The sequence below is a fragment of the Bos javanicus genome, chromosome 19 (genome assembly GCF_032452875.1).
Source record: "Bos javanicus breed banteng chromosome 19, ARS-OSU_banteng_1.0, whole genome shotgun sequence".
Classification (NCBI taxonomy): domain Eukaryota; kingdom Metazoa; phylum Chordata; class Mammalia; order Artiodactyla; family Bovidae; genus Bos; species Bos javanicus.
Window position 1 is genome coordinate 40427266 of NC_083886.1, and position 16937 is coordinate 40444202.

Genomic DNA, 16937 nt, shown 5'->3' on the forward strand with positions numbered 1-16937 from the left:
ACCGTCTGTCTTCCTCTGTGGTCAGGTTGTGCTTAATATTCCAGTCATGTCGAGAAGCTGACTTGTTCAGTACTGCTGTCTGGATGGACTTTGCATCAGGACATTTGGTATTTGATTTGGGCCACGAACTTGTAATGGTTATTGGTGGCGGGGCTGGCTAACACATACTTTGTCAAAATACCTGCAATATGCTACAAATTTAAAAAATGTGGAGAACTCTGGGGAGTTTTATGGACTTGCCCCTCCGATTCTTCTTGCTCTTCCCACATGTGATCAATCTTAAATGAACTGTATGAGATACTGCATTTCATGTAAGGGGCTCTTTCATGCTCTTCTCAGGCACCACTGTATCTTTCCTGCTGTCAGCCGCGTTCTGCTGAATTAATTTGGTTTGCTTCTCTTGTTAGGCAAGAAGTAGCTGTTTAGGTCAGCATAGCTTTGTCCATGGTTTCCTCTGCCCCCACCTCTGCTTTCAAGATGCATGAAGAGAAAGGAACTTCAGTCCAAAGACTTGGGAGAATTAGAGAACTGTGGGGTAGACTGCTACTTGTTTTCCTGCTGTTCCTAAAAGCAAAAGTCGAATAAACAAAACAAAATGCAAAACATAGCATTTCAGAGTGAAGTGCTTTTATAAACCGATTGAAATTATAAATGACTAGGCCATGGAAATGATGAATAAATGCTTGACCTCTAGGTTCCCGATAGGCGAGATGCCTATCCCAGAGTATTTTCAAATGGTTCTCCAATTACTTTTTGTTCAAAGGAACTTTTCTGCCTTGAATAAATGGAATTTTTAATAGAAGCCCTGGGCCTTTCAGTTGCCAGTTTGCAATGGAACATTTGTCTTCATCTTTTTAAGTGATCCCGAAAGAGTAGCCAAGGTTCTCAAATCTGCAGTTCTCTTGAGTGATTAGTATCCCTTTTGTGACTCTCTTGGATTTAGTGCTTTAGTTGCTGAAGTTTCTTTGTTGTTTTTTTTTTTTAAGCTATGGGAGTTCAGATTGCTTTTTGCCTTTGGGATTCTAAAGTTTGGGGTGGGATCTTTGTAATATGTTGGGGTGTGGGATTTTAGAAGTTACAGAAGGAAAAGACTTAGAATTTGATTTTTGTGCTTAACATATACATGAATGAGTGAGATCCACAAAACCGCTGTTCTTGTCTTTCCTATTCTATGCATACTTGAAGATTTAAATCTTCTTGAGGAATGTCATTTAAACTCACTTTAGCATAGCTGCCTTTTCTTTATGGTCTGTGGTTTAAAGATTAATGTTCATACTCAACAAAATCTTTTTATATCTTTTTCTGACTCAAATTTATTATTGTTTAACAGAAACATCGTAAGACTTAATTTATATATTATTAAAAGCAACATCTTTCTTTCCATTAGTTGTAGAACAAGCAGGAACAGGGACCTCTGACTCAGCTTGACCACAAGCTACCTTTCCAGGAGGGAAAATCATTAAAATGTTCGAGCCAGCTTCTCAAGTCTTCCTAAAGTAAGTTTTGCATTTTTACCTCTCCTCAACTTTCCATGGCAGGAACCTTCAGCCTGTGGTGTCATCCCAAGTTTGAGGATCGCTGTCAATCAGTGGTGGAGTTCATTAAGAGGGCCATCATGCACTCCAAGAATGGGAAGTTTCTCTATTTCTTGAGATCCAGGGTTCCAGGTAAGGCTATCGTTACATTAATTATTTAACTTACTTGGGTATGATCAAGCATAATATCCACTCCTCACCTCTCCCCTCCCTCTTCTCCCACAGTTATTCAAAGCTTTATATTAATTATTTAACTTACTTGAGTATGATCGTGCAGGATCTCTACCTCCACTCCTGCACCCACTCACCCAAAAAACCCCCAAACCAGAAACACTTAAAGCTTTTTTTCCTGGCTCTTGTAGCATCCACTCTTCCTCGAGCCTAGTGGGTAATATCCCGTCCTTATACGTTAATCCGCCAGGAGCCTGGTGGGCTATAGTCCGTGGGGTCACAAAGAGTTGGACACGGCTGACTAACACACATATTGAGAAGGAATCTTTGCTTCTCTGATCACGTGAATGAGAAAACTGATCCTGCCTCTGATATCTGGGTGTCATGTATTCACGTTTAACTTTCAGAGGTCTTTCCTTGTTCCTGATCCAGACATCTCACATTTACATGTGAAACAGAGAGCTCTCGGGTCATTTTCATGGGAAACTGGGAAAGTAAAAGAGTGTTCACTAGAAATGGGAGTGTCGAGGAGGCTGAATTTAATAGCAGTCTGCCCTGGATTCTGTGCGTTTGTACTGAAATTTTTGTTACAGTACTTTGTTGTGTCCTGTATCCCTGCCAGTATTGAATTCAGAGACTAGTCTCAGTTTGGGAGCACTGGCAGTACCTATCCTGCCCACTAAATAGGGGGTATCTATATCATCTCTGTTGAAGGCTGGGGCGAAGGGATGGTTTGGAGGAATCTGCTTTTATAATGTTGGAAAAAAGTAAAATGAGGAATTTGTAAGATAAAAACAGAACTTAAAATGAGAACATCGTGCTTTCCCACTGAATCAAATTAAGATTCTTAAACTAGGTGTCAAGAAATTGCTCTAAAAAGAAGTTATAGGGACGCCTCCGGCGGAACATCAGTAACATCTGATGATATCAGGAACATCAGTTGAGCCAGGTTACAGGAATGTGTTTTATAATCTTGGTGATTTCAGTAAGGCATGACAGGGTGTGAACTGTATTAATTCTCACTTCATTAACTACTTGCATCAGTGCTGTCAGCACAGTTGGGTCTCATGCAGTTGACTTGGTTAAATGGAAAAAGTTAGAATCCTTTCTTATAGGAACTGATTCTGCCTAGCCATTTTTAGAGTTTGTGGCTTTTGGGGGGTGTTTATTTAATAAACAGTATCAAATAAACTCAGTATCAAAAATAAGCTACTTCTCCACCTCAGGGATTCCCAGGTGGCTCAGTGGTAAAGAATCCCCCTGCCAATGTAGGAGACACAGGTTTGATTCCTGGGTTAAGAAGATCCCCTGGAAGAGGAAATGGCAACCCGCTCTAGTATTCTTGCTGAGAAAATCCCATGGACAGAGGAGCCTGGCAGGCTACGGCCCTTGGGGTCACAAGAGTCGTATGCGACTGAGCACGTACACTACCCTCAGAGAGCTCTTAGCTTCAAAAAGGGGTCAGGTAGGAAGAGAAGGCAAGAGCCCATGTTAAAGTCTATATAAAGCCTGGTGGCGATTGACAGGAACAGGGTGGGTAGTCATCTCTGTTTGTGGGTGGATCCTCTCAGAGGATTCTGGAGTCTGGAGCATGTATCACTTGTAGAGTATTGAGAGACTTCATGGAATCTTAGACTCCTCAGGTATAGCTCATTTCATTCCACAAATGTGCCTTGTCTGCAGAAATTTTAAGTAAGATTTTTAACACTGCTGAAGGTCAGTACCTGCAGGGGTTGCTGCAATTTGTTATGTGCCTGCCTACCATGTGCCAGGTATTTTGTCAGGATCTTTATTAAATATCTCTTAATTTCTTGCAACAGCCTCAAAGTTAGCTAATAGATTGGTCTCTTGAAAAAAAAAGTTTTTTTTTTTTAAAATTTTGTCAATGAAGAAACTAAGGGTGTCTCAAAAGTGAAGCCACTTACTCTAAAGGTTACCCAGCTAATTAGTGCTGAAGCCAGGATTCAAACCAATGCCCAGCTGACTCCAACTCCTGTGCTTTACTTCCCACCTTCTGCTATGGGAAAAAAAATAGCAGTAAGCAAGTTGCAGATTGAGTTTCCTGGCATAAAGGGAGGACATAAAGAAGTCAGAATTGTGTTTATCTGTGGATAAACACAGTGGAGAGTGGAGAGTGTCTTTCTAGGATACAAGTAGGATATCTATTTGCACTTAAAATTGTAATCAAATCGAGAAGGGAAAGCAAATTAGTATTTGCCCCTAGACCATAAGTGACTTCTCTTTGGAAGATTGGGACCAAGAAGACCAGGTCAGCGTTCTCCTTTACCATTGTTTGCTGCCTCCCTTTGCTTATCAGTGGTCTAGGCATTCTGTAAGGCTGACTTTATTAGGGGAGAGGATTCCCGTGAGGAGGTGGTAGTCATTAGATTTAGGTTGAGCTCTGTCAGTTTATACCAGGGATTATAACTCAGGGGATGGTAAAAGGAGCCCTTTTGTTTAGACTTTGGGTTGCTGGTAACTGCCTACAAGGGGCTCGTACTGTTTCATTTAACCCTTATGAGATCCCTTGAAGGAATGATACAGTCTCTCCCTCCTTTTTTATCTTTTTAAAAATACAGATTAAGAAACCGATGCACAGTGAATTACAGAGTCAAGATGCAGAGTCAGGTTTTTCTGGCTCAAATCTAGAGCTGAATGTACTAGCAGCATATCCAGCCTCATGCAAAAGGAGGCCAGGGATTATAGGGATTATAAAGCCAGGCCTAATGAAAGTTCTAGATGGCACCAAGTGAGGAACAAAAAGAATTTAATAAGTAGAATAACTAGCAATTGGGGGAGGGATCATTGGTCAAAAGAATGGCCCCTGAGCTTGGTTTGTCCCTTATCTCTTCTCATGACAGTGTTGGAGCATGATCATGATAAATCTGAGGTTGCCGATTACATCTCAGTCTGGTCCAATTCACAGTAGTAAGCTAGACACCTAACACCAAGCAGCAGTCTCCAAAAGAGAATGTGATTGGATTAGCACAAAACTTCTGATGCTGTGAGAGCCAAACTCAACTTGAATGTGTTCTTCTTAGTTGGAAGAATCTCCATCATCTCTGAAGTGCCTGAAGAGAAAATATTTTTTGTTTTTTTAATCACACTTTGAGTCAGACACTCTAAGGAAATCAATTGCTTCCTCTTTTGCACCATCATTAAGACTATAATTAATTGTTCAGTGATATATTTTCCATGTAGCTCAGATTTCTCAATTCAGTCCTGTTAACAGACATTTGGGGTTGGTCTTCAGGGAATAGTTTCTGGTCTTCAGGAAATAGTTTGTTGTGGGAGAAAGACCTGGGTGTTTGGGTGCTCAAGACTGGAAAGACATTCTTATTACTTTTTTTCTGAAAGAGATTCATCATGCCTGTGTGCATGCGTGCTAAGTCGCTTTAGTTGTATCTGACTCTGCAACCCCATGAACTATAGCCCATGAGCCTCCTCTGTCAGGGTTTTTCAGGCAAGAATACTGGACTGGGTTGCCATGCCCTCCTCCAGTGGTTCTTCCAAACCCAGGGATCAAACCCATACCTCTTACATCTCCTGCATTGGCAGCTGGTTTCTTTACAACTTGAGCCACCTGGGAAGCCCTCATGCCTAACCCTGGTCCTTTTAGGGGAAAGAGAAAAGAGCAAAGTGGCTGAAAATTGGATTTGTGCATGGCATCCTGGCATGAGGACAGAGGAAAGTTCTTCATGACCACTGTTGTATCTTGCTTTTCCCTTTCAGCTGCACTGGTGTCTTATGTTGGACTTATCTCCATTTCTGACCTCTTCTGTGAACATGCTTTGGATATCAGAGCTCCAATGGTTTGCTGTGTTTGGGGGCAAACAGTGAACAGTCAAGTTGACACTAGGGAATATCAGAGAATTAACAGGTTTCAAATTGCTGTTTGTGAACCTAAGTCTAAAAATAACACAATTAAATAGGCAAGTATATGTGGTCATTAAAATTTAAGTAAGCAAACAGTCAGATAATTGTATGCTACTATTATCCTGACCTCTTTAAGTGCAAGTCCTATAGTACTGTCTTTGGGAATAAATAATTAGGTACATAAATTACTTTTGTCTCTGAAACGTCATGTTGAATTTAGCAGTATTACCCCAACCTTCTAAAAGCTTTCTGTTCATCATAGTGTAATTTACTAAAGACTATATTTAAAGCATATGAGTGAAAAGGTAAAATTCAAAGAGGCATTTGAACCCAGAATCATTTTAAAACCACTTGAGTTTAAATATATTCAGGAGAGAAATCCATGTGTGAATTTTTTTTTAATGGTATATGAGGAGAGGGCCAACCAGTGGTGTATGTGGGTGGATGAGGGCTTTTGTTGTTCAGTCGCTAAGTCATGTCCAACTCTTTGGGGCCCCATGAACTACGGCACACCAGGCTCCTCTGTCCTCCACTAATCTCCTGTCATTTGCTCAAATTCACGTCCGTTGAATTGCTGATATGATGTAACCATCTCATCCTCTGTCATCCCCTTCTCCTCCTGCCTTCAATCTTTCCCAGCATCAGGGTCTTTTCCATTGAGTCATCTCTTCGCATCAGGTGGCCGGAGTATTGGAGCTTCAGCTTCAGCATGAGTCCTTCCAATGAATATTCAGTGTTGATTTCCTTTAGGATTGACTGGTTTGATCTCCTTGGTATCTAAGGGACTCTCAAGAGTCTTCTCCAACACCGCAAATTGAAAGCATCAGTTCTTCAGCACTCAGCCTTCTTTATGGTCCAACTCTCACATTCATACGTGACTACTGGAAAAACCATAGCTTTAAGTATATATGGACCTTTGTTGTTAAAGTGATGTCTCTGCTTTTGAATAGACTGCCTAGGTTTATAGCTTTTCTACCAAGGAGCAAATTTCTTTTAATTTCATGGCTGCAGTCACCATCCACAGTGATTTTGGAGCCGAGGAAAATAAAGTCTGCCGCTGCTTTCACTTTCTCCCCTTTTATTTGCCATGACGTGATGGGACTGGATACCCTGAACCTGGTTGTTCTAATGCTGAGTTTTAAGCCAGCTTTTTCACTCTCCTTTTTTGACCCTCATCAAGAGGCTCTTTCGGAGAAGGTGATGGAACCCCACTCCAGTACTCTTGCCTGGAAAATCCCAGGGACAGAGGAGCCTGGTAGGCTGCAGTCCATGGGGTATCGAAGAGTCGGACACGACTGAGCGACTTCACTTTCACTTATTACGTTCATGCATTGGAGAAGGAAATGGCAACCCACTCCAGTGCTCTTGCCTGGAGAATCCCAGGGACAGAGGAGCCTGGTAGGCTGCAGTCCATGGGGTATCGAAGAGTCGGACACGACTGAGCGACTTCACTTTCACTTATTACGTTCATGCATTGGAGAAGGAAATGGCAACCCACTCCAGTGCTCTTGCCTGGAGAATCCCAGGGACGGCGGAGCCTCGTGGGCTGCCATCTGTGGGGTCACACAGAGTCGGACATGACTGAAGCAACTTAGCAGTAGCAGTAGAAGAGGCTCTTTAGTTCTTCTTTACTTTCTACCATTAGAGTGGTATCATCTGCATATCTGAAGTTTTTTATATTTCTCCTGGAATCTTGATTCCAGCTTGTGATTCATCCAGCCCGGCATTTCTCATGATGTACTCTGCATAGAAGTTAATAAGCAGGGTGATAGTATACACTCTTGTCATACTCCTTTCCCAATTTTGAACCAATCAGTTGTTCCTTGTCCAGTCCTACCTGTTGCTTCTTGACCTGCAAACAGGTTTCTTAGGAGACAGATAATGTGGTCTGGTATTCCCATCTCTAAGAATTTTCCATATTTTTTTGTGATACACACAGTCAATGCATTAGCATAGTCAATGAAACAGAACTACATATTTTTCTGGAATTCTCTTGCTTTCTCCATGATCCAACAAATATTGACAATTTGATCTCTGGTTCCTCTGCCTTTTTGTAAACCCAGCTTGTACATCAGGAAATTCTTGGTTCACATACTGCTGAAGCATGGCTTGAAGGATTTTGAGCATAGCCTTGCTAGCATATGAAATGAACACTGTTGTTTGATAGTTTGAGCATTCTTTGGCATTGCGTTTCTTTGAGATTGGAATGAAAACTGACCTTTTCCAGTCCTGTGGCCACTGCTGAGTTTTCTATATTTGCTGGCATACTGAGGGCAGGACTTGAAGAGCATCATCTTCTAGGATTTTAAATAGCTCAGCTGGAATTCCATCACCTCCACTATCTTTGTTCATAGTAACACTTCCTAAAGCCCACTTGACTTCACACTCCAGGATGTCTGGCTCTAGGTGGAGTGACCACACTATTGTGGTTATCTGAGTCATTAAGATCTTTTTTGTATAGTTCTTCTGTGTATTCTTGCCACCTCTTTTTAATCTTTTCTGCTTCTGTTGGGTCCTTACTGTTCCTGTCCCTTATCATGCTCATCCTTGCATGAAATGTTCCGTTGATAGCTCCAGTTGTTTTGGAGAGATCTCTAGTCTTCCTCATTCTGTTGTTTTCCTGTTTCTTTGCTTATTCATTTGAGAAAGGCTTCTTACCTCTCCTTGCTATTCTCTGGAACTCTGCATTCAGCTGGGTGTATCTTTCCCTTTCTCCCTTGCCTTTTCCGTTTCTTCTTTCCTCAGCTATTTGTAAAGCCTCCTCAGACAACCACTTTGCCTTGTTGCATTTCTTTTGGATAGTTTTGGTCACTGCGTTCTATACCGTGTTACGAACTTCCTTCTATAGTGCTTCAGGCACTCTACCAGATCTAATTCCTTGAATCTATTCGTCATCTCCACCATATAATTAAAAGGAATTTGATTTAGATCATACCTGAGTGGCCTAGTGATTTTCCCTACTTTCTTCAATTTAAGCCTGAATTTTGAAATAAGGAGCTCGTGATCTGAGCTTGTGTTTCCATCGTGTAGTGGTTAGCAGGTCAGTTTTACATGCAGAAAGTCCTGGTTTTGACCCCCCGGGGAACCAGCCCCTGAGGGTGAGGGTTACAGTGCTTTAAAAATATAAGCGTTAGATTTAAAGAGATAGGGGTGAGAAGTCAAGGACTAAGAGAGACTGGTCCTGAATCAAGAAGCTGTGACTGTCTTGACAGCACCCCCCGTTAAGACAGTCACACGGGCAGATGCTCTGGAAGACTCCTGGAGAGCCCTCCTTTGAGGTTCCCTGGGCTAAACTCTTCCTCAGACAGAGCAAGTGCTCAGGGAAGGCCAGCTTTGTTGGTTCTGTGCTGTGAGCAAATTCTCTAAGCTCAATAGGCCTCAGTTTCTTCATTGTGCAGTGGGGGGTAATAGTGGTATGTGTTGGGAGCACAGCTTTGAAGACTGAGGTAAATGATTTTAAGATAAGCTTACTTATATAGCATGAAATGTATTTCAATTTTTTTAGAAAGTCTGTTATTAACAACCATGAAAAGGCTTTGGGAGACAATCTGCAAGCTTTAATTTTTTCTTCTCATGGCTTCAAACAAAATTTTAAAACTGTTTGAAATTAAACTCCCAAAATATTTTATTTTCCAACAAGTTGTGTCTACAGAGTTTGATTTGATTCAACAATGGTTGAGAAAAGAATTCTTTCAAAGGTTTTGCAACTCAGATTCTTTCTGAGAGCACTTTGCTTACCTTCCATAGTCCTTTGTTTATTGCAACAAGAGTATTCTTTATTCTCTTGAACGTGTTTCAATGTCCCTGCCATTGTGGGTGTCTCCATTCTGTGGCATTGACCCCTGGGGGCTGGAATTTCCCAGCATGGAGCCTGCTGATACTGTGATGAAACATGAGTGTGGGGCTTCCGTTGGGCTTGACTGGCCTTAGTCAGCAGGCACTTGTACACAGAACAGTACCAACTCCAGCTTGCCCAAGCTACTGTAGTTGCTTTTCTTTTAAAAGTATTATCCTAGGCTTCCCAGGTGGTACATCCTGGGCTTCCCAGGTGGCGCAGTGGTAAAGAATCCACTTGCCAAGCAGGAGACGCAAGAGATGCTCATTTGATTCCTGGGTCGGGAAGATCCGTTGGAGAAGGAAATGGTCAACCCACTCTAGTATTGTTGCCTGGAAAATTCCATGGACAGAGGAGCCTGGTGGGGTACAGTTCATGGGGTTGCAAGGAGTTAGACACAACTGAGCACACACAATTAAAGTGAACCTTTAAAAAAAATAGTTAACCAATATGAATATTATTTGGAAGCTGTTTATCTAAAAAAGAAAAAGTATTGTCATCTTTTTTTCTGTTCCTGTACCCAACCTAAATTTTCAGAAGTAAGAAGGGTGGTTGGTGGGGGTGGAGGATTGACGGGGAGTAAAAGGTAGCTAAACCTGATTGTCCAGGCTTGAAGTAAGTGACTGTGTGACCGGCCTGTAAAATTTGATCCTAGCTGCTGCCTTCTGCTTACTGTCTCTCAGTTGGAATTTGGTGGGGACCCCTCTGAACAGCCTTTTTGAGTCCTCACCTTCCAAGATACTCTAGATGCTACACAAGTGTCTCCCATTCCCAACAAGGATGCCTTTGACTGTTGTCCTTGGGCCTGAGATTGGCCACTTGGCTCCAAGCAGAGTCTCTAGCTTGACATTTTTCACTGAACTGTTTGAAGAGCAAGACTCTCAGTTGTTAGAAGTCAGGCTGGGGAAGCCCCCTGCCAGAGGATAGGCTCCCCTGAGTATGAAATATGGTAGCAGTACTATGGAAACCAAGTTTTGTGGAAGGGCGCTTTTGCACAGAAGACATATGTGAACTGTAAAGAAGCACCATTTCCCTTCCCTGGATTCTCTTCATGAGGAAGATTATATATAGTTAGCTGCCTTGTCTCATCTGAATATTTCTCTCGGTTTTTGTTCTTGAAGGACTGCCACCAACTCCAGTCCAGTTGCTCTATCCAGTGTCCCGATTCAGCAATGTCAAATCCCTCCAGCACCTTTGCCGATTCCGAATCCGACAGCTCGTCCGGATCGATCACATCCCGGATCTCCCACTGCCTAAGTATGATGGGGTCTTTAGAGCCGGAGCAGGAATGGAGGGTTACTTAAAGTGTCAGTGAGGCCTGCAAGTGGAGTGTACAGGCAGAGCCTGGCAACTCCCAGGCGTCATTTTTCACTTCTCTTGCGTCTTAGCACCTACCTTAGAAATGTCACAGTACAGCCAAGAAGGAGGAAGGTGTGTGCGTGTGTCACTTTCCCTTGTGCAGACTCTGTGAAGAGTAGAGTGGAGATGGTAAGAGTGAGGGAGACAGAACTATAATAAGTGAGAACGTGGGAATTTTCTCAAGTTGGCAGAGACTCTTTGGTGTTGTCTCAACCATACAGGGAATGAAAACAAGGGAGGGTTGAATAAAGGTGATCTTTCTTTTTTAAGTTCTGTATAACACTTGTGTGTACCCTTCTTTTGTATTATTCGTAGGCCTCTGATCTCTTATATCCGAAAGTTCTACTACTATGATCCTCAGGAAGAGGTATACCTGTCTCTAAAGGAAGCGCAGCTCATTTCCAAACAGAAGCAAGAGGTGTTGGAACCCTCCACGTAGCGAGGGGCCCCCTGCTGGTCACCACCAAGGGTATGCATACTCCACCTCACTGTCCAGCCTGGTCTCTTCCTGGGCAGTTATCCTGCACTGGGCCTTGCCCCCTTCCTCCCACCCCATGCACATATCCCAATCCAGGCATCTGTCCAGAGAGTTGCCACATCTGATCACGGAGTCCCAGGGGGGCACATACCCCAACAGGGAGAAGAACAAATAGACAAGAAAGGCTTGAGTATTTGCAAAGCAACATGCATGCTAATCACTGAATATATATAAAGAGGAGGACATAGAAGTGCAGCTGTTGGACAAATGACATGTAGAGCAGGAAACCAAAGGGGAAGAAAACTTCATCAAAGGGAACACAAAATGCCCTTAATTGCAACAGGCATGCACTTCAGTGAGAGTTCTACTATCCCATGGCTTGGAATATGGGGATGAGGAAAAAACAGCTTGCTCTTCTGTTTAAAATTCCATCTGGGCCACCGAAAAGTAAATTGGTGAAAACAATAAATTAACTAAGGGATTCATTTATGTAAGAGTGTATCCCATTGCTATACTGAGTTTTATTTATTTGTTTTCCCATAAAATACCTTGGAATACTGGTTTGTACAGGTAGATTCTAATTAGTCTTGGGGATTCCCTGGTGGTCCAGTGGTTAGAACTGTATGCTTCCAGTGCTGAGGGCTCCAGTTCGATCCCTGGTTGGGGAACTAAGATCCCCACATGCCTCGGAGCTCAGCCGAAAAAAAAAGTCTTCTTAAATTACATTAATGTGAATATTGAAAGTAGAGGTAAGTAGGGAACAGAATTACCAGAAAGTGGTGATTTTGGTAGTAAGGGTTACGTGTAAGATCTCACGTTCTAGTGATCTACTGCTGGTGTCAAAGACTACCCTTACCCCCTCTCAGTGGGGAGTGTCCTTTCTAAGCACTGAATTCTTCTAACCTCATCTGTTTCTAATCCCATCCCCCATACAGAAGAAAGGGGGAAAACCCATAGGTGGGACAGCTTTAGAGTGGAAAGGGGGCTTTAACTCTTCCCACCCTCTCAGCTCTCTTCATAATGGGAGAGAGTGACAACTGGTGTTTTTGTTCCGTGGGTGTTTTGGGGCCATGGCTCAGATGACCCCAGCTATGTGTCTCCTCTTGGCTCTGGATGTCTCTGATCCTGTGCTCTTGAGGGAAGAGCATGTGAGCCAGGACTAGCCAGGGGAAGAGGAATGAAGAGAGATCAAGAAATGGTAACTCCGGGAGGCAGTTAAGTTTTAACTTAAAGGATCCTGGGCTGGATGTGCAGTTTCTGTGTCAAATCTTCAGTTACAGGCATACCTGGGAGATGTATCACGGGTTCTGTTCCAGACCACTGGAAAAAAAGCAAATATCACAGTAAAGCAAGTCACATGATTTTTTTGGTTTCCCAACGCATATAAAGAGTTTTGTCTACACTATACTGTGGTCTGTTAAGTGTGCACTAGCATTATGTCTAAAAAATCTACATACCTTAATTTAAAAATATTTTATTGCTAAAAAATGCTAACCATCATCTGACAACGTGGAGTTCCCACAAACCTTCAACTTGTAAAAGCGCAACAAAACAAGTTAAATGAGGTTTGCCTGTATTGGCAAGTTTTGTGCACTCAGAAGTGTCTCCTAAAACATTTAAGGGCTCTTTTGTCTAGGAGGGTTTCTCTGTTTGGTGGCTTTGCAATGATTAGGGTAGGGAACTAGGGGGACCCACCTACTCATCTGCACTGTTGAGGAATAATTGGCACTGTTCAATTAGAGCACTGCTTCTGTAGGTGCTGTGCCTTAGGAGGAACCTACACGAGCACATGTATATTCAGAGAAAGGTTAGGGATGGTGGGGACTGTCCACACTTCATAATGCAGGGAATAAATGATTATCATGGACCAGAGAAGTTTTAGGGTGAGAGGGGCTTGGAGGCCAAAAGAAGTGTTTGATAGATTTTCCTAAGAGTAATCAAACTTATTCTGTGTGGTTCCAGGGGGCAGGGCAGGAACACAGAGTAAGTTATAAACAGAGTTCAGTCTCCAGCTTTATTTCTACTTCATTTTGTTTTTGGTCGCACTGCGCAGCATATAGAACTTTCCTGACCAGGGATTAAACCTGTGCCCCAAGCAGCAGAAGCTTGGATTCTTAACCACTGGACTGTCAGGGAAGTCCTCAGTTTATCTTTAGAAGAACCTTTTGAACAGATCCAAGTATGGAATGGTTTTCCACAGGAGTTAGTGAGTTCCCCATTTGTTGATTCAGCAGACCTCTATATATTAAGTAGGCAGTATGAATTGAGAAGAGAGTGCTGAACAAGATAGTCAAAGGCCCTGTTCTCACAGAGCTGCAGTTCTTTAGGGAGGATAGCAACAAGTGAGTCAGGGAATAGGCTAGTTTCAGTTGACTGTGCATGTTGTGAGGGAAATTAAATTGGGTGAAGTTCAGTGGTTAGTGGTAACATGTCATTCATACTCAAGTTTGAATGATCAGGGAAGGCTCTTGTGAGGAGGTGGCATTTTAGCTGAGATTTGAATATCAAGGAGTTAACTGTGAGAGGACCTGGGAGCAGACATTCTAGGCAAGAGATCCTCTAAGTACAAAAGCCCTGATATGATCAGGCATAGGCTGGGGCTGGCCATTGGTCATGAGTGTGGAGGGGCAGTCATATATTAGTGGAGGATTGCACTGAACTCCTGGGGTCTCTTTTTTGCTGTGACACTGGGGTTGTTGCTTGTAGCAGAGAATAAACCACCCTGCTGTGCTTGCTCTGAGGACCTCTTGAAAAAACAAGGAAGTTCTCTTGGGAACACTTCCCAAGGGAAAGGCCTTTTAAGCTATGAAATTTGGCCATTAGGATTTCTCGTTGGTCAGACTTGTTTTAATTTCAGAGTTCTTAGTGGCCACTTGGTCTGTGCATGCTGTTTCCTGGAGAATTTCTTGCCAGGGCGCTTGGAGTTACGGGACAGAGTGACAGCTGGCACAGTGCCCTTCTTGAATCGGAAGGTTAATGCCACACCGGCCTTTGTGACGATATGTCAGCCCTCTTCACTGGCCAGAAGCCGCAGGCTTGCAGCTGTTTCTATCCTGACTCGCCAGGGATTCCTCCAGGGACCCGGTTCCTTTTTTTGGTCCCTAGAGCAAGTGGGCCTTAGGGGAGAAGCAGAGGGGAAGAGTGAATGGAAAATGAAGGGGAAAGGAAAAGAGAGAAGGGAAGCGGTGTGAGGGGCATCTTTATCTGTCATATTAGGACCTTTTTTGGTGACCAGGTTGTAGGCTGCTCAGGTCTCCATGACAAAGGCCACGCTGCATCCCCAGCCACCTGCAGTGTTTGTGGAAGCACTGGGCTCTCCAGGCTCCATTCTCCCTTTGAGCTGTGCTCCTCTACCTCCAGAGGCTGGGCTGTGACTCCGTTTTGATTCCACTGTATTGAGCCACTCTAATTTTCCCCTTTTTTAACCTAGGCATTTGGTTGCCAAGCTCCAGTTTTAAAGAACCAAATGAAGCCACCATGAAAAGGAGAGTGAAGAAAACACGAGGGAGTAGGAAGGATTGGGATCCTCTGTGCAAGAGACTGGTTCCCCTCACCACCCTGGGGCTTGGATGAAGCACACCAGCGGACTCTGAGCAGGGCTCCACCATGTCACATCCAGCCCTGTGCTCCTGGAGCTGGATGAACTCCCCGGGAAACCGGAAGAAGTCTCAACACTGTTCCTTTTTCAGAAGTTTTGTTTTGTATATTTGCATTTCTCGGTACAGAAGACTCACCCTAAAGGCAACTGGGGTTTGTGCCCATTGGATTGGAAGTGGTGCTGAGGGTGAGCAGGTCTTAGGGAGGGAAGGAGAGGAGAGCAGGTTGCCAGTGATGATCATTCAGCTGGTCCCAAAGGCAGAATTCCAGTCTTCACATTGACCTTGAAGAAGGGGAAAGGAGTCAAGAGTGCAGATCAAGTTGGGAGTTTCTAATTGAGGAGAACCTGCTTCTCTGTAAGCATGGGTAGCTTTAGCAGGAACAGGAAAGAAAGGAGGGTGGATAGTCTTAAATAGAAATGCTGGACAAAACCTGGCACATGGCCCCACTGGGGAAGTAGTGACTCCTCATATACCTTCCTTCTAAGGTTTAGGAACCTGATTTCAGAATCACCTCTCATAGAAGCTATATTCGTTCTGTTTTACTGAATTCTATGACTTCATGTTAGCCCTGTTTCTCTCCCCTCAACCCCTTCCCTCGAGATAACTTCATTTCACTCTGGTCATGGTAACATCATTCCTATTGCTTCTACCAGCTGTCAAGGCAGTAGTATTTTCATCAACTGAGCAGTTCAGAGCTCCAGTCCCGGGCTGCTGCCGTTAATGGAGCGTGCTTCCAGATTCTTAATGGCAAACGGTACCCATGACTTAGGAGTCAGTGTTCCTTACCTCCATATGTCTGTCAGCTAGTAAGAGGGAATGTGGAGGAGGGTGAGAAAGGAAACTATTGTGCTCTTCCTAGAGAAAGCTCCCTCATGGCTCAGCTTTAATGGGATGTTTGAGATCAGTGAGAGGGAGGAGAGCATTACAGCTCATCTTAGGTTGGTCTGAAACAGGAGGGAGCAAAGGCTTGTTTATTTTCCTGAGTTCTTTCTAGCAACTCAGACATTTTCCTGAGTTAGATCTTGTTTGCCCTCCTTTCATTGGGAAGTCTGTCAGATGCTGATTTGAGAGCTGCCTCTTTTCCAGATAGAAGTAGAGGAAGAGGGAGAAGAATTCCAGTGCTTTTCTGAACTGGGCCATTGTCAAATCACATAGCAGTATGAGTTTGCTTTTCTGTAGAGTTACTCTGGGGAGAAGTTTGTTATTAAGATGTGAAAATTGAGCTGTTTGATCTTTATTACTCTTTTGCAGTAAGTGTTCCAGTACACTGCCTCTTTTGGTTCCCCTGTGTTTAAATCTGCCTCATCTAGTGAGATAAATAATGTCAGGTTTGTGGTTTCCTGATGGTTTAGGGTGAGGCCCCAGTGTTTTGGTGGTTTATAGGACTGCCTCACCTGGAAGCATCGACCTTCTGCCTTACGTCCCGTGTGGAATGACCGTTCCTCCTTTTAGCTGAATAGGGTGGAAACTTGCATTGTTACCTGGCTGTCAAGAGGTAATGCACAAAATGATCTTTGTAGCATAAACACAGCCCACCTCTGCTCTGTTGTTTGGCCCCTCTGCTCTCTCTGACTGTCATGGTAGTATTACCAACCAGTTAAGATAGTGATCCCAGGAATTGGCTTAACCAATGGGTCTCACCTCTTGAATGTGCAAATTAACTTGCCATCTTGCAGAAAGTGCCACCCACCTAAAGCCTACTGACTGGAATCTGTTGAGATCCTCAAGTGGCTGTTTTGCAGCTATCTGAAATCTTTTTTTAAAAAATTATGTTTTAGTGTGCACTTGTGTGGCTCTAGGCTAGCTACTGTGGAAAACACAAGAGGTGGAAGACATTTTATCTGGCCTAAGGGAGCTTTTAGGTGATGGCCACATTTAGAGAATGACTCAGCGCAGCAAAGGAGAATCGAGGGCTGGCTCTAAAGAAATTCAGAGTGGCTAAGTTCATGGAAGGCCAGATGGTCTAGGAAAGCTCTGGAGCTGTGGGACTTTGGTTTTTAGGTGAGGGGAGGACACTGAGAAATGCAGGAACAAGAGCACACAAGCAGATACCTGCACAGCGTGTACTGAACAGTGCACAGCCC

The 16937-nt window shown here is 43.5% G+C and overlaps 1 protein-coding gene across 4 annotated transcripts in view; it reads left to right on the forward strand.

Annotated features, from left to right (window-relative positions):
- Positions 1–14945, forward strand: part of SOCS7 (suppressor of cytokine signaling 7) — a 28940-nt gene extending 13995 nt beyond the window's left edge. For 3 of the 4 annotated variants that reach the window (XM_061391559.1, XM_061391561.1, XM_061391560.1), the window contains 4 exons: positions 1539–1667; positions 10539–10674; positions 11092–11245; positions 14685–14945. In XM_061391559.1, the coding sequence (XP_061247543.1) occupies positions 1539–1667; positions 10539–10674; positions 11092–11215 (389 nt within the window). In that variant the 3' untranslated portion in view covers positions 11216–11245; positions 14685–14945. Of the gene's footprint in view, positions 1–1387; positions 1497–1538; positions 1668–10538; positions 10675–11091; positions 11246–14684 lie in introns of those variants that run through there. The other variant, XR_009731365.1, reaches the window with a different exon arrangement.
- The last annotated feature ends 1992 nt before the right edge of the window (positions 14946–16937 follow it).